The 24243-nt window shown below is 39.7% G+C and overlaps 1 protein-coding gene across 1 annotated transcript in view; it reads right to left on the minus strand.

Annotated features, from left to right (window-relative positions):
- The window catches only part of LOC122797804 (SCO-spondin-like), a 4708783-nt gene that overhangs the window by 689684 nt on the left and 3994856 nt on the right, over positions 1-24243 (minus strand). The window contains exons 93-94 of the mRNA XM_044066325.1: positions 6656-6814; positions 5172-5302 (exon numbers count right to left, since the gene is read on the minus strand). Coding sequence (XP_043922260.1) covers positions 5172-5302; positions 6656-6814 — 290 coding nt within the window. The remainder of the gene's footprint in view (positions 1-5171; positions 5303-6655; positions 6815-24243) is intronic.

Consider the following 24243-nt stretch of genomic DNA (forward strand, 5'->3'; position numbering starts at 1 on the left):
CACCCCCCACTATATATATATATATATATATATATATATATATATATATATATATATATATATATATATATACATAAAAATCTTAATTAACGGAATATCACGTTTAACAGATGGAAGACCATAATATAAGCAAAAACTGCTATCTGCTAGCAAATTATACACTGTGCTTTTTTTTTTTTGCTTGTTTTGTTTTGCAAAGTCTGACTTTCTTAATCAATAATATCAATAATGGCTAACAGAAATCAGAAACTGCAAATAAAACGCGAGACATTTTATTCACCACCCAGCATTTTAGATGTGCATTACATAATAGGAAATACCAAACAAACAAATGGACCCAAGGATATCTGAATACTCCAGTGCTCTAAAATTCATACTTATTTCTGGTACATAAGCAATGTGTTCCTTTTGTGGGAGTATTTCCATGAATTCAAGGACTACATCAACAGTACCACTTCCTACCTTCGCTTTTCTTCAGAGGTGTGTGAAAGTAATATTAACTATCTGGATGTTAAAGTTATGTTAGATAGAACAGCCAATGTTTCTATACAATTATTTAGGAAGCCCTGTCACTGTAACCACCTTCTGTTTAGGAAGAGTATGCATCTGCCTTATGTATTTAAAAATGTAGTTCATAGTCAGGTTTTTCAGAGCATCAAGACTGAGTGTGCAAGATCAAGATTATGCACAGCAAACTGATAAATTAGCTCAGGCATTCACTGATAGGGGATATAGTCAAAGCGAAATCAATGAGAACATTAAAGCAGTTAGTAGCTTAAGAACAAGTAAAGCTAGACCATAATTTTCTGAAAAATATATTAATAAAAATAAAGTTAATGGAGACCAGAATGTGAGAGATAGGAAGTTAAAAGTTCCCATGTTTTATTCAAATAATATTAGACAGTATAGGGATGTTATTAAAAAAACACTGGAATATTTTAATGACAGATGAAGAAATTAAAGGAATAGCTGATTTTAAACCGGTGTTTATTTATAGGTTCATAGGTAGGTACTAGACTATTGGCCCTAGGGCCTGTACAAGCCTAGCCAAAAAGGTAACCTGGCTTTCGCCACCCAAGAAAGTTATTTTCCTGTGCCCCTGTCAAGCAGAACCACAGAAGTGATCCCGGGGTGAATTTCCTATTACCCATCCAATCATCAAGATTTTTCTTGAAGAGTGCTAATGAGGAGCTCTGTTTGACATAGATAGGTAGTCTGTTCCAGAGTATGGGAAGTCTCTGGGACATGAATCTATCTCTCCAGCATGTTCTGTTTATTGTGGTGACAAGGTTTAGGTCCCTAGAGCGTGTAGCTTGGAGGGATTGGGATTTCTTTAAGTGGAGCATGTCCAACAGCTCTGGGTTTGACATAGCTTTGTATGTTAGGCAGAGATCACCTCTGAGTAGGCGATATGCAACGGAGTAAAGCTGGAGTTTTTTGAGACGGTCTGCGTAAGGCATCTGTTTGAGGCCAGTAATCCTCTTTGTGAGGTATTTTTGTGGCCTTTCCAGTTGTTGTAGATGTCTTGTGAGGTACATACCAAAAGGGGTGTTGTACTCTATAATGGGTCTAATGAGTGATGAGTAGAGGAGAACAATGACCTCTTTTTTTCTGGATGAGAAACCTTTCGTGATGAGGTGTGCCATGTAGAAGGATTTCCTGACCACTGTGGCGATGTGATTATCAAAGGAGAGACTACTGTCCACCTGTGTCCCAAGGTCTCATCACACTTTCGGTGTTAAGTAGACTACCACCTATGTGGTAGTTCATGGATACAGAGTTTTTACCAAAGGGGATGGCAATGCACTTTTTGGCATTGAGCTTGAGACCATGTCTTTAACACCAGGCATCTGTCTTAGTGAGGCCCATTTGTAGGATGTCCACATCGTTAGGAGTTTCGATTATGGCTCCTAGTTTGCAGTCATCTGCGAATTTAGTTAGCCAAAGACCTTCTGTGTTATCCTGTACTTCAGAGAAGTAGATACCAAACAGGAGAGGACCCAGGACTGAATCCTGTGGTACTCCACTTGTTACTGGTCTGAAGTCTGATTTGGAGTCTGCTACTTTCACAGTGTGGGTCCTGTCAGTAAGCCAGTTGGCAACCCATCTTGTGACATAGGGATTTATACCTAGTTTAGTGAGTTTATCTATAATTCCAGAGTGGGGGATGGTGTCAAATGCCTTGGCGAGATCTAGATAGGCAGTGTGAACCACCTTACCCTCATCTATGGCTTTGGTGACTACTTCAAAGAAGTCTATCAGGTTTAGGAGACATGATCTGCCTTTTAAAAACCCAAACTGTGTGGGGTCCAGAGTTTGGAGATCTCCAATGTCTTTGTTTATGAGTTCCATGATGATACGTTCCATGGCCTTGCAGACTAGGCTCGTCAGGCTAACGGGGTGGTAGTTCCCGGGGTCTGTGGTGCCCCCCCCTTTGTGGAGTAGGATAACTGTCGCGGTGTGCCATTCAATGGGCACAAAGCCTGAGGTAAAAACATGAAGTCTTTGAAAAGGTGACTATTTTACCCCAAGAATAAGGTTGTTGATAAAGGCATTAGATGCACTCTTTCATGTGGCCAGTGTGTAGCTTGCAAATTTATAGATAAAAGTAATTTGTTCAAGATTTTATATAGGAAAGACGAATAGATCTTTGAAGGGCAGAATAAAGGAACATAACTATCAGATTAGTAAGAAAAGTAATGTTAGTGCATTATCTAAACACATTCAGGATACGGACAGTACACATATTTTTATATTTAAGGCCATAGGCAGGATTTTTGAAAATGTTAGACAGAGGTTTGTGGGGGGGATATTAGAAATCTAACAGAACAATTGGAAGCTGGATTATTAGGCTCAGGGGTGATCTTGGACATGGTCTAAATTACAGGGCTCCTATTAGGCCAAAATTTAAAAGCTAGACCCTTATGCAGGTGAATGTTAATAATTTTAGTTATGAGACAAGTAAGTTTATATATTATTTTTATTTTAATACGATAGTGAATGCATTATATGTACATGATAGCAAAAAGTCTGAATGAGTTTTTATAGGATGGTATTCTGTATGCTTTAGTAGTTTAATACTAGAGAGCTTTATATGTGTTATGTATTTGTACATATATATATATATATATATATATATATATATATATATATATATATACACATATATATATATATATATATATATATATAACCCTAACTCACTTAACCCACCCCTAACCCTAAGGTCCGACACTACCGCACACTTACCCTACCTGCACCCTAACCCTAACTCACTTAACCCACCCCTAACCCTAAGGTCCGACAGTACCAGACACTTACCCTACCTGCACCCTATTCCTAACTTACTTAACCCACCCTAAAACATAAACCCGTCACTAACACACACTTACATTACCCAAACCCTAACTCCGACACTACCGCACACTCACCTTTCACACACCTAACCCTAAATCCCTCACTATTGCACACTTACCTGTCCGCTCCCTAATCCTAAATCCCTCACTAGCGCATACTTACCAAGTCGCGCTTATACGTTCCCCTTGTCGGTCTTCCAGCTGTCGGGATTTCAGCATGTCGGTCAACTGCGTTGTCGGTCCTTTCGCGTTCCTCTTCCGCGTGTCGGCGAACTGGCGTTTCGGTAATTTGAAGAGGACCCATATACACACACACATATACATATACATATATACACTTATATTTCTGAATTAATGTTATGTCTATGAATGTAGTAAGCATATATAAACTTGCTGTGGGGTTATTTTTATGTATGTATCTGTTTAAGAATGATTTTAGTGAAGTCATGCGATTAATTGGCTTGTAAAGTTAGAGTGTTTAATGAGCACTTTTGTTGCCTGATTTACATCTGAAGAAGCAGCTAAACTGCGAAAGCACTTATGTACCTGTAATAAATATGAATTTTAGAGCACTGGAGTATTCAGCTATCCTTGGGTCCATTTGTTTGTTTGGTGTTTTATACATTATTAGTTTCTGTGGACCTGGGTTCTGACAAAGGTTCATGGTTGTCGTTTTTTACATAATAGGAAATGTTAAGCTTTATTTTGAAACATACAAATATGCAAACCATATTGCATTAAATTTAATTTACTAAGTCAAAGTTTACTTTCAAATGTTCCCACAGTGATATGGCAAATGAACTGTTTATAGCCACAGTTCATCACCTTATTTCAAAGTGCATCCATTACATGCTCTAGAAGCAGATTACACAACAGCATTAATGCCTACCATCTAGAAAAAAGATCTTAGACCGTATCTTCATATTTTATAGTCCAGAGTTTAATTTGGTACTGTACCTCATGGTTGTCATCTAAACTATAAATTCATAGAGATTTTTTAAACTTGTATGTGCAGCTGGTATTTTGAGTTCTGCATTTCACTCACAATGTGTGTGCCAACAATTGTTCAGCTTATGTTGTTAAGTGTCTGGTTCTAGAATAATCTGTGCGAAGAATGGACAGTATTTATCGCTCATTCTGTCCTCTTCTGCACCTATTTTCACAAACTTTGACCTCATCACTTTAGTCACTCCCCATAGATATAAATGGCAGAAGTGGCATTCTGTTGCAGGTTTGATAGACTTAGTGTTCAAGCTCTTCAGGGTCGAAAGGAACCAACTGATGTTGTCTGAGCATGCTAACAAAATATGCATGTAAGTACCTCCTGGAAAAGGTGTCTAGGCAGATCCCACTGACAAAAAAAAAGGGAAGATAGTGGAGACACTGAAAAGATTATAACTCTCACCTTGCCTGGACAAATGTGAGTTTCCTATGGTATGAGCTGGGGAATTGTTTCCAGAGATAGCAAAGTCTTATCTACCCTCATAAGAGCAAATAGTTTAGGAAATGTTAGCATCCTGTATCAATGGATAAATGGTAAATAAAACCAGTATGCAGCTCCATAATAAATGCTGAATCTGTTACTAGATAATAGATTACAGATTTTCTGTAGTCAGATTCTGTGTTAAAATGTGCAAACTCACCTCTGTACCAACAAAAGCTGCTGAATCATTTAAGTATTGTTCATTTGTAGGAATGTCTACATATATGTTTATACATACTGCAGTGTTACTTATTGATAACAGATCAGGGTTATAGGAAAATAATGCCATGGTTTCCTCTAGTTATACTCTGTGTTTACATGCATCAACTTACTTCAGGGCAGTAGCAGCCAGGAAGACACTGCTCTGAATCCTTACAAGTCACTGCTTTCTGCAGACTGGAGCACTGAGAGAAGCAGGGGGTCCCACATTCTTTGTACTCAAATGGAGGTGTACAACTTGTTGCTGGAAGAAGATAAATTGGGGAAGAAAACAAAAGCATAGTTAAAACCTTTTTTACTTAATTTAATCCAAGCATAATTATTCAGGATACTTGTTATTATTTTATACATGTCTGGAGCAGCACACGTAAATACAAAAGGCACCATCTGGTGTACAGCTCAGGGAGCTGAGGCTATGAGCTGATGATGACCTCTGCATAATACTTTTTAAGTTTTTCTTCAGTCTCAGCTTTGCAAGTCACTAAACCGCACATTATTCTTGGGTCTCTTCTGATACAGATGCTTGTGCATTGCGATCTTACCCTGAGTACTAGAGTAATAAAAGTAGAACAAAATTAAATTAATAGTTAAAGAGCAAAATTGACAAAGTACAAGTAAACACAGAAATATCCAAAGCAGCTGTGGAAAGGCAAAGTCAGCACACATTTAGCAGCAAAAGGAAGAAAGATAAGAATGTTAAGTGTTATTACAATATTTAACCTCATCAAAAAGTTGAAATTGCTTTTTCTAGGTTACATCAAAGTAGTGCAAATTACTTGGGATGGCAACCTAATGGTAGCAGATCAATTAAATTCACTTTACTAGACTATTTTTTGTACTTCAGCAGGCAAAAATTAACAGCTGAGTGAGACAGAAACATTATGCAGAGGCTTTATTATTGGTAATATTCACACTTGTACATAGTAGAAAAGAAAAACTCACTAATGTGTGACATTATAACTGAGTTAACATAAAACTGGAACATTCAACAAGCAAGGAATAAGGTCTTTAAAACAATGCATCTATTCAGTACTTCATAGAGCTGGGCACCTACATCTATCTGGAGAAAGGAATATAGCCGGCTTTTCTGTGGGGTGAGGGGGAGACACTTTTTTTCAACTTCCCATTACAGAACAGTGATAGCAATGCAGAAGTAAAGTCATGCAAAGGAAATATATAATATGAATTTCTTATGGAAATCAGCCAGGTTATCTTTGCAATTTGTGGAATTTAAGCCTCCCTTATACAAGTGGCAGCTCACAAATTCTGATACATTAGCATTCATAATGCAATGCTGTTTATAGCAAAAAAATAACATTCTCCAAGATTGCTGATATGCAGAGCAGACATAGATCTCAAATACCAACATATGTTCAACACAAACTGAATATTTAGGTGAACATTCATAAAATATCATGTGTGGGAATGCATGATATGCTGTGCATCCTAATGACAGGTGCTGAAGGTCATAATGTTAAGCACTGCCTTTAACCAAAAACAAATTTATGATGGGAAGTATGAAATTTAGATGGCTATACATGCTGTGGATATGAATACTGTCATTCACACAACCATTCACAGCATGATATTCACTTACCCCCACATCCTTCTGGTTTGCAGGCCTGAGCTTCATACTGCAGTCTTCTGCATGGTAGATGACCATAGAGTGATCCATATGGAGCCCGGTATCTGTACTGCACAAGTGATGTGCAGGAGCATTTGGTCCATTTACTCCAGGGCCCCCAAAAACAGTGGTCTGGAAAGAATGAAAACATGCCATGAAATTTATGAATTATTTAAAAGTACCAAACTAAAAAGAAGTACACTTTATGTGTGGTGTGTGTGTGTGTGTGTGTGTGTGTGTGTGTGTGTGTGTGTGTGTGTGTGTGTGTGTGTGTGTGTGTGTGTGTGTGTGTTTGTTGCACATTAATGCTTCAAGTGTCTGCAATTAAATATAGTGTTTCACTTACAACTATTTACAAAAGCTGTTGAAAAGTGAAAAAAATACTCTGTTAATGGTTATTGATCAGAAATGAGTATCATATGCAGGTGTCTGTATCAATATACTGACAGGTAAATGATTCATAAATACAATCACACATATCTCACTTTGCACTGACTTTGCCAGAAAGGAACCTCAAGATGGAGTGAGCAACAGTTCACAATGCACCATTCATGCCACTGATGTGCTCAGGTCCACAGAGAGTACTCAGAACCCAGGGAATCACAGGCTCATCTGAAAGGTGAGACACAACTCTTACAGGTGAATTTTGCAGACAGCATCTGAAGAATAGGAGCACATTGCTATTAGAATACTCAGTATCACAACCATGTGCACCCTGATGTGACAAAGCACTGTCAGCACCTGGGCAATGAGGCATGTTGATATAAGGATGCACAGTATTACTGACTATGTGCCTTGCACAGTACGGGCAGGTCAGCTATTTATTTTAGGGGCGGCATACTGAATGGTACATGCACATTATTTAAGCCACTGTGCAGTCTGCAGGTAGATATTACTACTTTGAACATGTCTATCTACATGCTGATTAATACAGTGAGAACAGTGAAGGCTATACCATTTTGTGGCTTACATATTTTCAGTACCATCTCCTGTGCAGATGATGTCATCGGGGATCCAATAGGGCTTTATACCCAGTTACAGATACCAGTGTGCTGCTGCTGTGCAGATCAATACTGCTCTGCTTTGGAACCAGTGTGGATCATGTTTGTTTGTCAGTACAAATAAAGTGCTGCTGTGTACTGGCAGCTTAGGCAGCTTTTTATGGGTGCAGTTCACCGACTAGTCCCTTTGCTTTTCACATTACATGTGCAAGCAAGACTGTATTTGTGCAGACAGTGTTGTTACTCTATTCGAGTGTACGTAAATACATGTCTACATGTCAGTGCACATACGTTGTACTTGAATGAGTAAAAAGTGGATTATTTTATTTCTTTTCTTTAATATGAAACTCCAGTTTGCTGATCCCCTTCAAGAATCACTACTTATATGGGATCTATTTTTGTGTTGGTAGTGATTCAGAGTTTTTTTCACTTTTTCTCTATGTTTGTACAGCTGCGGAGTAGCATATATAAACTAAGGGGAGTTTGATGGGGCCTTGTGGGCAAATCCACAAGCATGAAGTAAGAGGGCTGCTTGTACATGTAAGAAAAAACATTTTTATTCTTTTTATTGTTTCTCTCATGTGGCTGGTTTGTTTCATCCATTTGAATCTTCATGAAATACAGAGGAAACTGTATGTATGCATATGCTGTTATGTGTTGTAAAGTTGCTGGAGTCAAAAGAAGTTGCCACTGAAGCACTGGAAAGAGATAAACTGCCTTACACAGTGAATATTGTGGCCTTTTCTCTTATTAGCAGGCATCAATAGCTGCACTTTAATGCATTTTCAGAAGACGTCTGTGATATACATACTACTGCTGTCTCTGCATAATACCAATGTTGTTATTCATGGCTCATTGCTCATTTGCATATCTAATTCACGCCATCTACAGTTGAGACAGAGAGTTTCAGGTCACAGCACCAAAGCCCATAGAAATAAATCCAACAAAAAGAAAATTGTCAAAAAATTGCAAAATAATAGTATAGTGTAGCTAAAAGTAAAAAAAAAAAAAAAAAAAAAAATATATATATATATATATATATATATATATATATATATATATAGTATATAGTTACCATTCAAGACATTTAATCTCATAACATCTAAATTCAAAACATCGAGACCATAACACTGAAAACCCAAAACATCTAAAACCCATAAAGTCGAAAACTCAGAACAATGAAACTGTTCATCACAATTACAAACACTACAAAGTCCATGTAAATAACATCCCCTTCAACTATAACAACACCAATCTAACAAACACATTTTTTTCTACGTTTCTGCAGGGGGGCAAGCCCCCTTCACCCCCATGCCCTCCACATCCCCATAAATTAAATATACCAACTCTAAGATCACACTACAGTGGGAAAAAGTTAATTTCCTAACTCCACTGTGTCATGATCACCATAAAGAATGTACACATAATGTCTAAATCACTTACTTGTATGGCCTAAGAACCACATACAGAGTGGCAAAATAAACACTATATAAATAGTATAAACTACTACACTATATAAATAATAACTATACAAATAAAAACTACAACATCTCATAGTGATACCACAAGATTAATAGATTAAACTATGACATATACATGTTTGAAGATACACTATTCGATATTATACATTTTCAATGTTATGAAATTCACTGTTATGACTTTTAGATGTTTTGGGTTTTCGATGTTATGCTCTTGATGTTTTGAATTTAGATGTTATGAGTTTTATATGTTTTGAATGGTAACTATATATATATATATATATATATATATATATATATATATATATATATATACATATATACACACACACACACACACACATATATATATATATATATATATATATATATATATATGTGTGTGTGTATATATACATGTATATGTGTATTATTTGCAGGTGCCAAGCCCTTTGGACTAATCAATTTACATTTGCACAGCCATAAAGAAATGGCTAATAACAGTTATCAATTATCAGTTTAACTCTATGCTTACAAAACCCAAGTTCCCAAAAACATAAAAACCAAATTGCAAATTCAATTTATACTGGACAAAACCATTTAAAACCTAAGGTGAACTTACAAAAACATCACAACATTAACAAAATGACAAAGTATGTGAAAAAAGTACAGTTGTGTAAGTAAACTTACAATAACTGTAGAAGTTCGAATGATCTGATAGAACTGCATGCTTCTGTACTTCTGTGCCACAGTACTATATTCTTCTATATAGGATCATATGTCAGTTTATTCTCAGCACTACCTGGGCTTATTTTGGAGCATTAACCATATGCAGGTTTTACTACAGGTCAAATTCAAAAAGGGCACTGTGAAGGGTAAACTCATTTTTACCTCTTGTAGTAGCTATTTCCAGTTGGGAGACACCCCTACTACAGTGCTGTACCATGAAGAGGTGTAGCACTGTGGTGAGCTATGAGGCCTTCCATGGGAGTGGCAAATCATAATTCTCTATGTACTTTCCCCTGGGAAATGCTTGCAGTAAGACATCTACATAGCCAAGTGGTTCAAGGAATCTCTCAGCTGTGTATGTAGGGGGGGCCGTATTAATGAATAAGGCCAAAAGCTCATATTCACCCATTATTTTCAATGGGTGAGAATGCATTAGTGGCAAATTCTGGGAGGTTTAGAGTCAAGGGTAGTGGTGGTGGTATGTGTGTGTGTGTGTGTGTGTGTGTGTGTGTGTGTGTGTGTGTGTGTGTGTGTGTGTGTGTGTGTGTGTGTGTGAGGTGAGAGAGTGTGTGTGTGTGTGTGTGTGTGTGTGTGTGTGTGTGTGTGTGTGTGTGTGTGTGTGTGTGTGTGTGTGTGTGTGTGAGAGAGAGAGAGAATGAGAGAGAGAGAGAGAGTGTGTGTCTGTGTGTGTGTGTGTGTGTGTGTGTGTGTGTGTGTGTGTGTGTGTGTGTGTGTGTGTGAGAGAGTGTGTGTGTGTGTGTGTGTGTGTGTGTGTGTGCGTGCAATATTGAGGGGGCAGGGGACTACTAGACACAAGGAATACACTTTACATCATGCCCTAAAGGCAATTAAAAAGCTAACAGAAGAGGTTTTGCAGCACAAAAGAAAGTGGGCAGGAGACATCAGGGATACTCTTTATATCTTGCTCTTAAGGTGATTAAAAACATTTAAACCCTGTACTCAAACAGCTCTGTAGCACAGCTTTACTCCTCTATACCACCACTCAACACCCACAAATCCTCTTTGTTATTATTGTATGTCTTTAAAGAAAAGTTAAACAAAAGGGAGGGGGGAATTTCAAACTGTGTACCTGTGCTGCTGAGTACAGTGTTAGTTATCTTTTCCATTACTACACAAAAAGTACGCTATTAACATATTACCCTAAGTCTTTACAAAATGAGTTAAAGTAAAAGGAGAAAAATATTTGAACCCTGTACCCTTGGTACAAAAAGCAGCTTGTCAAGGCAAAGCCTTAACTCTCTACACTAACTTGGAAGGGCCTGTATTATAGGATATTTTTTACATTATAAAAAGCATGAAACCCTTATGCCCCAGACTTAGATAATATTCTTATATCCAGGAAAAAAAAAATACATTGGAATTTTTCAAACTGTAATTATATACAAAACTTACCTATAGTGCACTTTCTCAATATTTAACCACTTTATTATATTTAAACCACGAGCACAGTTCATAAAAAATCTTATTTATTTAAATCCAACTGATTGAACTATTTTGATGTTACTATTTCCAAGAACAAACAGAAAAGGCATTTGAATCCACAATTTATAGAAAACCCACCTACACTAACGCCTTTCTAAATGTTGATAGCTGGTACCCCATACATCAAAATCACTCTTTGGTAAAAGGACAATCAAAATGTATGGTGTCCAGCCAATTAAAACTTCACGAGGATATGTTACAGAGAAAGGATTACCCAGATTCTTTTCTAAAAAAACATCTTCAAAGAAGTTCAAACTAAAAGAACTGCAGGGCATTTTTCACCACTTCTTGGTACAGCGAATAGGGAGATACCTGCCATAGTTCAAGGCAATGGGAATGTGGAAAAAAAGAAGTTATGTTCTTACCATAACGTTCCATGTGGAGTGTTCATCTCGCCTTTGTTCTTACACACGGGTTCGGAGCCGAGTCGGCCGCATAGCAAAGCTCTGCATCTAAGAGAAGCTCGAGACCAGGCTATATCCCACAATCCTCCCTGCCATTTCTCAGATTTAGTTCGCAAGCAAACCAGAAAAAAACAATAACCCTGAGGTGCTAAGGCTACATACTGCCACAAAGAAAAAATTTAGAGACACCATCTCACTGACAACTAACTAGGGGTAACGAAACATACCCGGAAAAGGTAAAGACATGTGGACCAGACTCTAGTCCTACTCGTTCTTCCAAACCATGAGGGAGGGAAGGGGGGGAATGTAAGAACAAAGGCGAGATGAACACTCCACATGGAACGTTATGGTAAGAACATAACTTCTTTATGTGAGAGTGTTCAATCTCGCCGTTTGTTCTTACACACGGGTAGCGTCCCTAGCTCCGTCACCCTGAGTGACTCATGGAAGAACGTTCCTGAGTACAGTGGAACCAAAGGATGTCCTGTCTTTGGAGGCTTTGTCAACCCTATAATGAGTGATGAAAGTATGTGGTTTAGACCACGTGGCTGCTGCACAAATCGTGCCCAAAGGCAGGCGAGCTACATGAGCCAAGGAAGTGGAGACGGACCTAGTAGAATGGCCTTTTGGTTTGGTGGGTAAGGCCTGATTTGACTTACAATACACAAAGGCTATACAATCAGTAAGCCATTTAGAAAGCGTACGCTTTGTAACTGCCATGCCCTTTACATTGTCTGCAAACGCAACAAAAAGTTGATCTGTTTTTCTGTAGTCTTTAGTCCTGTCTAAATAAAATCTGAGTTGCCTGTGGACATCTAACTTGTGCAACATATATTCCAACTTGCTGGTATGGTTCTTGAAGAAAGTAGGGAGTTCAATGGACTGATTAATATTTATGACAGAACATACCTTAGGAAGGAAGGACGGATTTGTTCGTAAAGAAACTCTATCTGGGTGAAAATTTAAGTAAGGCGGTTTAATAGACAGTGCTTGCAGCTCTGAAACTCTCCGAGCTGAAGTAACCGCTACAAGAAAAAGAGTCTTCCATGACAGAAATTTCAGGGGGCAAGAAGAGGCTGGTTCAAAAGGTGGTAACATTAGTTGTGACAACAACAAATTTAAATTCCATGGGAATAAAGGGTCTCTGACGGGAGGTCGAAGATGGAAGGAACCTTTCATAAAAGCTTTACAAAGCCTGTGGGACATAATAGAAGAACCGTCCTCACCAACACGGAAGTTGGATATGGCAGCCAACTGCACTCTTAATGTGGAAGTAGAGGCCCCTTCATGGAAAAGGATGGAAAGAAATTCTAGAATTTTATGTAAAGGAGCAACCAAGGGGTCCAAGTGTTGATTAGATGCCCAGTACACAAAGCGCTTCCATTTACTGTTGTAAAGTTTTGTGGTGGAAGCCTTATGAGAGGCAACCAAAATGCGCTGCACTGTCGGAGAAAGAAGATCAGACCTGGCTAGGCGGGGAAGTGGAGCAGCCAAGCTGCTAGTTTGAGGGATAGAAGAGACGGGTGAGGAACTCCCAACAAATGTGTCAGTAGATCTGGTACTGGGTCCAGGATCCAAGGTTCCTCTGTTTGATGGGCTCGAAGAAAGGGGAACCATATCTGTCGAGGCCAGAATGGGGCTATGAGTATAATTGTCCTTTCCAGATTCATGGCTTTCTGGAGAAATCTGGGAATCAAGGGGATAGGTGGGAATGCATATAGGAGACCCGGGGGCCAATCGTGTATCAGTGTGTCCCTGAGGACATCCCCTGGAGGGGGTAGAAGGGCAAAATAGCTTCTGCATTTGGTATTCATCGGGGAGGCGAATAGATCGCAGCAAGGCTGGCCCCATTTGCAGAAAATTCTTTCCGCCACTTGTAGTTTGAGGGACCACTCGTGAGGTAACAGGATGGCTCTGCTCAACCTGTCCGCAATGACGTTGGATGACCCCAAGATGTGCGTTGCTATCAGAAAGCGACCCGTGGACTCTGCCCATTGCCAAATTCTCATGGCCTCTCTGCATAATGGGTAAGATCTGGTTCCCCCTTGTTTGTTTATGTACCAGACTACAGACATGTTGTCTGTCTGAACTGCTATTGTCCCTAGAGGTAGGAGGGTTTGAAAGTGTTGCAACGCCAGGAACACCGCCCTCATTTCCAGAACATTTATGTGCAGGTTGTACTCGATGTTGGACCATTCCCCTTGGACTGTTCTTCCCTGAAAAAGTCCCCCCCACCCTATCAGGGAAGCGTCCGTGGTTATAGTGGCTGTCGGATTTGGTAGAACAAATGGACGACACATAGTGAGATCCTGGCTGGACACCCACCATGAGAGGTCTCATTTGCAAGAATCTGTTATCAGGATCTTGTACTTCAGGGGTAACTGTTAGAACGACCACTGCGTGAACAGCAGCCATTGAAGGAGCCTCATGTGCAGCCTTCCCATGGGAATCGCAATCAGGGACGCTGCCATGAGTCCCAAAACTTTCAACACCAATTTGGCCGGGGCTTTCCTGCATTGCAGCAGAAGAAGAACCTGTTCCTTGAGGGATGAAGCCCTTACTTGAGGGAGCTTTACTAATGTTAAACGCGTATCTAGGTCCGCTCCGATAAATGAAATATGCTGTGAGGGCAATAAGATAGATTTTTTGAAGTTTATGGAAATCCCTAGGTGGGAACAAAGGTTGACTGTATAGTTTCTTGCTTGTATGAGGAGATGCTCGGTGGTGGCGGTGAGGAGCCAGTCGTCCAGACAGGGAAACACCCGGAATCCTAGACATCTCAAGTGAGATGCTACCACTGCCATGCATTTGGTGAATACCCTGGGAGCTGAGGTGAGCCCAAAGGGCAGGGCTCGAAACTGAAAATGACTGACTCCCAGCCGGAAGCGCAGGTGATCTCTGGACGGTCTGGCCATCTTGATGCGGTAGTACGCGTCCTTGAGATCTATCGAGCACATCCAGTCGTCCTTCTGTAAAAATGGAAGGATTGATTGAAGCGTGACCATCCGGAACTTTTCCTTCTTCACGAAGGTATTGAGATTGCTGAGATCCAAAATGGGTCTCCAGTCCCCTGTCTTTTTCGGAACTAAAAAGAACCTTGAGTAAGTTCCGGATCCTTTTTGGTCCGCCGGGACTGGCTGAATGACTCTTTTTTTGAGCAGCTTTGAAATTTCTATTGCTGCTTGGCCTACGGGGTGGCACATCTGGAGACCTTCTTTGTTGGGGTGGAGTTGACATAAGGGGTATTTTGTATCCTCTGGTTACAATGCTTTTTACCCAGGAGTCTGAGGTGAGAGTTTGCCAGGCCTGTGGGTATAAAGCCAAGCGACCCTCGACTGCCTCCAGAGCAGGACAGTCGGGCCTCCATTCAGGAGTGCTGGAAAGGCTTACCAGGGATAGTATCCCTGTCGCCTTGGTTCTGCGGACCCCCTCTGCCGCCGGGGCGGGGTCTTCCATGTCTGCCCCCCCCCTGCCTCTGGGGGGGGGGGTTCACTCTGTGTGGCCTGGAAAGATCCCTGAGTTCTACGGAACCACATTTTTCTGCCTGGTTGCCCTTTGGGGTACGGTCTGGATGGAATGGAAAAACGGACTCCGACAGCAGACAGAGTCTTTCCTTCCTGCTCACACCGAGTTAATGTCTCTTTCACTTTGGGCCCAAAAAGAGTGGCACCATCAAAGGGGGCATTGGCAAAAGAAGACTTGAAGGCTTCCGCAAAAGAGCACAGCCGCATCCAGGATTGTCTTCGTAGAGCAATCGTTGAAGCTGCGGCCCTACTCGACCCTTCAGCCGCATACGAGATGAGCCTCATGGACGAGTTCACTATGGAGGTAAGGGTGTTAAGTTGTGCTGTCACCTTATCTGAAACAGCAGCATCTGTGTTACCCTGGAGGGTATCTCTCAACTCCTTGATGAGATCCCTCTGTAGTCGTGTAAAATGTGTCAAATAGTTTAGCGAACGCATGGAAAAAGTCGCTGAACTAAAAACGCGCTTCCCGTATCTGTCCCTAGTCCTAGAATCCTTATTAGGAGGATGAACAGAAGAGGAAGACTCCGACATCTCCTTTTTAGTGGCTGCGGCCACCACCATAGCGTCAACGGGGACTCCTTTTGTGAGATAGGTCTTGTCCTGGGGGCAGTAATAAATTTACTTGGCTTTTGAGGGACCGGTTCCACTGTGTCCGGTGTCTTCCACGCCCTTCGAGCAATTAAATCCATTAACTCATCGAAGGGCGGAGTAACCCAGGAGGTAGAAGGTTGAGCACCAAATGCCTTCAGCAACACCGACTCGTCCTCAGTGGGGGCTAGGGACTGCCAATCACCCCTCTGTTTTAATATCTCCAAGATGTCCGCAAATGAGACATCCTCGGAGGGTGATTTTGGGGACCCCTCTGACTCATCCAAGTCAGTGTCAGAAGTTAGAGATTCCTGTGGGGAGTCTAAGTGCCTCCTCTTGCACAATCTTTTCCTCTGGACCTCATTGGAGGGGGATTCCGGTGAGGCCTCAGAGGAACAGGGGGCATCCTCTAGGGATGGCTGAGACAATGGTGCTCCACGCTTTGGATGTGTCGTGGGAACAGAAACAGAGAGCGGCTCCTTAAGGGAGAGAGAAGACACGTCCGATGTAGTGGTTGTCTGTGTAGACAAAACCTTCCTCATGAGGTCAAAAACCCCTGAACCTCGGGCCGAGGACTCTCCCGGTTCCGAAGAACATGGAAGAATCCGAGACATGGGGCCCATGGGTCTCGACCCCGAGGACGGAGCCGAGCCGATCTGCGCCGAGGCCCCGAGAGGGAGAGTCGGAACCGAAAGGTCGGTACGACTCTCGGTCCCGGAACCAGAGAGATCGTCGACTCCGCGACTCACCTATCGGTTCCGATGGAGTCGAGGTAAGTGGTGTCGATCGTGCAATGGACGGTTTCAGCACCGATGGCTCCACTATCATTGGCTCATCCTCTTCCGGCTCCGAAGACTGGATAGGTCTCGAACGAGGACCTGTTGGAGATAAAGGAAGGCCTTCTAGTTTCGACACCAACTGGGAGGAAACTGCAATCAATTTGGAAAGGGCCGTGTTCTCCATAAGTTTCTGCAGGACGAGATCCACATCAGTATCAGATAATGGTCTGGAAGAATGGGTCGAAGGGGCCGAAGATGGCACCGACCGAAGAATCGACGGTGGCGGTAGTTCCGACACTGGTTCCAAGACCTGGGGCTCAGTGAGAGACAAACGTTCGACGCTCAGCCCCGAAGTCTGTGGAACCGGCGAACAAACTCTGGAAGATGTACTCGGAGCCGATGACATGGGCTCTGACATCTTCGACCCCTTCGAAGACTTAGAAGCCTGGTCAGACTTGTCCAGGGCTTCTTGGAAAGCAGGCTTAAGAAGCCCCCTATCAATAAGTTTCCTGCGTCTATCTGTCATGACCCTCCCACTGAAGGAATGGCAAATGGAGCAATCCTCTTGCAAGTGGAGAGGGCCAAGACAGTAGACGCAGGAAGTGTGGTTGTCAGTGATGGACATTTTCTGTCCACACTGACACCTTTTGAAACCACTCTTTACTTTCTCAGACATAACTTAAAGAAGTGATAGTTTAAATTAAGAGGAATTTACAGTTAGAAAGGGGTAGGCCCCAAAGGGAAACCTATAGAAAAAACTAACTATAAACTACACACAAACACACTATAGTATAAAAAATATAAATATCCACAAAAAAACTATAGGAGAATAATAACTTTTTAAGAATAAAAAGAAAAAAAAAAGACTATCTTATCTGTTAAACTACCAATCTCTGGTCCGAGCTCTCTGTAGCGATGTGACCTGTTGCAGCGGCAAACTAGATCTGAGTAATGGCAGGGAGGATTGTGGGATATAGCCTGGTCTCGAGCTTCTCTTAGATGCAGAGCTTTGCTATGCGGCCGACTCGGAGCCGAGGATCGGCTCCGAACCCGTGTGTAAGAACAAACGGCGAGATTGAACACTCTCACATAGTCTGTTTTGTAAAGCACTCATTTTATCTTTTAACAGTAATTTTTTTTTACATCTGTTCCATTATAGAAAAAAATGGAGTTTATTTAGGACAGTCATTGAATATACCAAAATCGTGGGTGAGGTCCCACATATTGTCTATAAAAGGGACATTTGTTTTAAAACTCTCCTTGAAAGAGAAACCTTTCCCAATATAATGGCAGGATGACCAAATGTGGTCACTGCCCTCAGTGTAAATATATCTTGGAAGTAGATGCCTTTCATCTCAACACGTATGGGGTGAAAAATATTACTGTGGCAGTAAGGGTGTTATCTATTTAGCTAAGTGCCAGTTGTGTACATGCTTCTATATAGGTTAAACAAAGTGTAGTTTACAGGTAAGAATCTACCAACACTATTATGATATTCAAAAGAAAGACTTAAGAAATGCATTGTTTACACACATTGCAGAACACAATGGCTATTCGTTTAAATCTGTAATCATTGACCATGTGGATTTAAATGAGAGAGGGGGACCATCCAACAACTTTTTTAGATTTAAAAGAATCAAAATGGCAACTCAGAACCAATGCCATTATCTACCTGGGACTCAATGAAATGGTCTCCATTTGCAGCATTTTAAAACTTAAAGCAGCATTTGCCTTTTAATTTCATATTTTACCATGTTTTTATGTGCATAACAATCTTTCTATATATTATATTAATTTCAGAATTTTGTATTGCTAATTAAGTTTTATGGTGTGTTTTTAAATTAGAGCAATTATCCAATCAGGTTGTGTTATTTTGCAGTCATTATTCTGATGCAGTCCTAACATTTTGGACCAAAGTACTTATTCTGACTTTAATAAATTCTGTGTGTTACATGGTGGGACCAGTTCTTTATGCTTCTTCATTTTTTGTTTTTTATCACTTTGTTATATTTACAATACCTGCCACAATCCATACATCTGATACCTGATTAATCCACCTTCTTCCCAAACATTCCCGACTAAAACTTCACCACACTGGCTTCCACCATTACACTTCTAGCACAGAATGCTTTTCTGCCATCACAAAGAACTTTCCCTCCAACAATGCAGCTACAACCATTTTTGATTTATGACATCTGTAAATAACACACACAAACTATCAAAACTGACTCATCTAGATAGGACACACACACATATATATATATTTATATATATATATATATATATATATATGTCAGTCTACTTCAAAAGAGCGAAAGCCCATATAAACAAAATGCACATTGCAGAGATGACGTTGCCAAAACTGTATAAGATTGAAAATTTAAAAGGCTGAATCCCATATAAACAAAAAGAAGTCACTGACGTGTAGTCAGTTGCAGCAATATGAAATAGATATAAAAATGCTCTTTCCCTCAAGGTAGTGCAATCTTGGAGCTGTTATATTTAATATGTGGGGGGTGCAGGGGGGCTTGCCCCCCTTGCAAAAATGAAAGACTAAAAATATATTTTTTTTCCTTACCAGGAGACAACCGTTTCACCTGTCAATCACTGAGGCTACATGCCCTTCAATGCAGACCAGTTTGTGAGGTACGTTTCTAATAGAAAGACATAATGCAGGAATACAATACAAGAGATGTACTTTTCATTGATATGGGATTCACCCTTTTAAATATCCGATCTCATACACTTTTGGCAAAGTTGTCTCGGCAGTGTGCGATTTGTTTATATTTGCTTTCGCTCTTTTGAAGTAGACCCATACATACATATATATATATATATATATATATATATATATATATATAGATATATATATAAAACTACAATATAACAATCCATGCAGTTACCTAACACCTTAGCTCAGTAATCCTATTTAAAATTAGTCTTATAGGAACAATACTAGGCAAGGGATCACAGGGTCCATAAAATTCCTAGCCATCTACACCTTCAAGTAGACACACATCAGAGAGTTCTTGTCACTCTTCACAAGCACTTAATTGTGCTCACCTCCCAAATCAAGCAGTGCAGAGCTGTGCACAATAATCCTGGTGTAAATTAGTGTCCATCCATCCAACAAAGCATAGCCTTAAAAGCAGACAAATTAGTATTTTGCTTGACCTGTACTTGTACCTACTCCATAGGCTGGGAATACACTACTTTAGGAACCTATCCCTCCAATGAGTTTTATTTATTTGCTGGTATACATTTAGGTTCCTAGTATGGGTGTTTATACAGCCACTGAATTCTAAAGAATTAGGTCAAATACAATTGAGTGTTTTAAGGCTTAAAAAGAGAGGCAGTCTGCTGAGTATAAGGAAAGCTTTGTTATTCTGTTAGGACTGCAAATGGATTTAACCTCTTTAATGTTCTTGGTTAAAAATCACACTTTCTAGTTGAGCGATATGCTTTAGTATGGGCATTCAAAATAAGACATTCTATTTGATGTTGGGTCTGATAAGGGATGAGGACACGGTAAGATCACTTCTTTGGATCTTGAAGATAATTCCTTGGAAATTAACAGGACCAGAGAGAAGGATTTCATGACCATGCTGGAAATGTGATGACTGAATGAGACAGAGAGTTGTCAATTTAACTCTCTTATGACCGCACCTGTCTGAATAGAAGTACCACTTATAACATATGCATTTATTTATTTGTCATTTGTTTACTGGGATTGTCTGCCTGGGTATGTTCCCATTTTCAGCAGAGGCCTGGGGATAAAGCTCCAGGTATAGAACACATTTCACATTGCAATACATAGTGAATTTCCATTTGTAACAGTAAATACAAAATTACATTTGAAACACTAATCCACAGAGTCACATATTTACAAATGTACAGATAAACTGGGTACATATTAACAAATATTTATATATTTGAGAGACGACATGGTAGGTGTGATAGAATGAATTAAGTTACTGACATGAGAATCTAAGATTGTTATGGGGGTTTAGATTCAGATATAGTAGTGAAGATAGACATGATGCCTAATTATTGTGAGAAGAGAGTTATATTAAATGCATGAAAACAAGAAAGACCATGCTAGATAAATTGTGTTTAATATATATTAGAGACAGATTGAGGTTGTTATATACAGCTTTCATCAATGAACAAAGCACAGGATTTTTTATGTGGATATATTAGAGTTTAAGGACAGTAGGTGGAAATATTAAGAAAATAAAGTAATTATAGAGATACTATGAGAAATTTGATAGGAATATTTTCATGGATAAGGGGTCGAAAATAGATCTGGGTTTTAAGTAGGACAGTAGGTGGTTATTCTGGAGTAGACCAGGAGCAGAGCCATTCCTTTAAGACCTTAAGTGGTCTTTTAGAAGGATTGGTAAGAGGTAACTGTTCTAATGGTAGTAGGGAGAGAGTCGAGGCTTTATCAAAAGAGTAGGAGTAAAGGGAGTGTTTTGTTGATTTTCTTGGTCTATAGATAGTAAGTTTATTTTGGTCATTTGATCGCAGAGGGTGAATGGATGAGTATTTTTGTAGAATTGCATTTGGAGCAGTACACGTGTCAGGACAGTTACTGATCTTACATGCAGTGAGTAACTGAGTATATTTTAGGCAGTTTGGTAGTTCTCACCAGTTAAAGGCTTCTAGTGTAATATAATGATGGGTATGGTATGCGGTGGGAGCAGCTTTTATTGCCATATACTACCATGCTGCACTTCACTGCATTTAGCTTGTGGTTATTTGCAGTATACCAGAAATGTGCATATACTATTCCTTCATGGAGCAGCTTAATATCATGTGATGAGTATCTTACAGTGCCCAGCTTGCAGTTACCAGAAAACTTGCTCGACTACATGCCCGAGATGCGGATGTGGATATCTACAAAATATATGCCAAAAGGAGAGGGCCTAGCACTGCTCCCTGTGGTATTCTTTAAGTTACAAGTTTGCATTCACACAGAGTATTATCAACTTTCACACCTTGTTATCTGCTGGATAGCCAGTTTGCAAGCCAGCAGAAAATGTTGGTGTTTAGATTACGTTTCATTTTTCAATAATACTAACATGAGAAATAGTATCATATGCCTTAGCCAGGTCTAGATATGCAGCATGCACAGAGTGAGTACCATCCACAGCCTCTGTAACCCTTTCAAGAAGTTCACTAGTTCAGGAGACAGGACTTGCCCTGCTTAGAACCAAACTAAGTGTGGTCTACATCAGTTACGTTGCCTATGTCCACATAAATGATTTCTGTTAAGATACATTCCAAGGTTTTGCATGTAAGACTGGTGAGGCTGATGGACTATTCTCCAGGTCCAAGTGAAAACATCGTGGAAAGTCTGAGGCTGAACAGTTTTAGCAGATGCTCAGATGGTGTATACTTGGTACTGATGAGAATGCAGTCTGGTATGTCATCCGGTCCCACAGAAATACTTTAACCTTTGTCGGAGATTTTAAGACTTGTTCCAAGGTGATTTCAGGGGAGTCTGAATTGTCACTGACAGATGATACAACAGCTTGGTTAAGTGAAGTAAATGTAGCAGAGAATTTGTCTGCTAATACATCTGGCTATATCCTTGGGAGTAGAATGCCTAATATTACTATGAATGAGTTCAGTGCATTGTTGAACATTACTCCTTAATTTCATGACATAATTGAAGAAAGATCTGTAGTTTCCTTTAGTATCTTAAGTGACCTTAAGTTCATAATTTGCTTTACATTTGCTAATTAATGTTCTTAAGTTCCTTGCTGGAATGTGTCATTATGATTTTCATGAAGGGAGATGAGTATTATTACAACTTTTCATTATTTTCTCTTTTGTTGTACAGTTTACTAACACAGGAGTTCCACAACAGAGATTTAATGCTGAATTTATTATTATATTTAGGGCAAACAGGTACAGACTTTTCTATGGATCCCTCAGCTGGGTCCAGCTCAGTCTCTGACACTTACTTCAAAACTCAGGTAATTTAACATTGAAAGTTAAAGCTGCAACTTGATAGTTTGCTTCAGGTTGGCATTGTTTGTTTGATTCCTCACAGTCTATGCCTGCACACCATGTTACTGGCTAGCTTTGAGCAAGCCACTTAACCTGACAGTGATGAAGGGTTAGCCTAAAAAGGGGCACTTGTGCCTTGTGAGTTTGCTAGACTGACAGATGGGTTAAAAAAATAAATAAATAAATAAAAAGCTACAGTGAAAATTGTCCAAAACCGGCAAATGCAAAAAATATTACCAAAAGGAATAACCTCCGTCGCTGTACCATAAAGGGCTGTCCTCCAGTTACCGCTTAGATGTTCCACAAAGCATTCGTAAAGGAATATCAGGCTGCAGTTAATCCATCGTTTTAATGCCACAAAAATTCACAAAAACACACACTGACATGAATAAAATGCTGGTGATTGAGGGCGCTTTCGTATTTACATAAACACCTTCATCAGAATCACAAATTACAATAAAAATCCACCATCTTTTATATCCATATTACAAGCCCTTATTGGTTGGCTAATTAGTTCATAATTAATTAATTTCATACTATAAAAGATGTAACCCTTTGTTTGCATGTTGTATTCAGGTCCTATTTGATGCATTTACCAACTATATTTTATTTTTATTTTATTTTTATTGTATTTTATTTTATTTTTATTGTAATTTGTGATTCTGATGAAGGTGTTTATGTAAATACGAAAGCGCGCTCAATCACCAGCATTTTATTCATGTCAGTGTGTGTTTTTGTGAATTTTTGTGGCATTAAAACGATGGATTAACTGCAGCCTGATATTCCTTTACGAATGCTTTGTGGAACATCTAAGCGGTAACTGGAGGACAGCCCTTTATGGTACAGCGACAGAGGTTATTCCTTTTGGTAACAGTTGTGTGACGTGGTGTTGTGTTCAGAAATGCAAAAAATATACTATCCTATAATAAGAATCTGTTCACTTATAACACTTTTCCTATGTGTTCAAAAACACAAACCAGTTCAATGCAGGAAAAATAAAAATTTCATTTAAATACATTATGAAGCAGCAGGTATGACAAAGCTTGAATTTCCTATACAATAGCATGTGTTTCCCTATCCCATCAAAACAGGATCATAGTCAAATAGGGTCATAGGCAGAGTAATGGACCAGGGCACCCGTGTCCCTGCTCAGCAGCCATTCCAGTATCCGTTTACTTGCCTCTCTCCCTAGTTACCACAAAACACTTTTCAAACCTGCCAGTGTGCATACTATGTTCTTCTTTACTTCTACAATTGCTGAAGATACTTAGATTTTCTTTAAAACATTTATTTCAAAATTTATAGCACAAACACTGATAGTCATTTGCTAAACAAAATAATAGAGTCTTACAATGAAAACAGACTTAGCACGAGCAGCATTAAACTTTTCTGCTCTTGAAACTTACATTCCTTGAAACTGCATTGAAACTGACATTCATAGAAAATGCATCTGGCCAATGGCAGATATGTGTGCCTTTGGGCTGTTTTCAAACCATGGGCCCCATGCACGCATTTTTAGGACTATGTATAAATGCATGTGTTCTTTGATTCACCT

The sequence above is a fragment of the Protopterus annectens genome, chromosome 3.part1 (genome assembly GCF_019279795.1).
Source record: "Protopterus annectens isolate FY-2018-M chromosome 3.part1, PAN1.0, whole genome shotgun sequence".
Classification (NCBI taxonomy): domain Eukaryota; kingdom Metazoa; phylum Chordata; order Ceratodontiformes; family Protopteridae; genus Protopterus; species Protopterus annectens.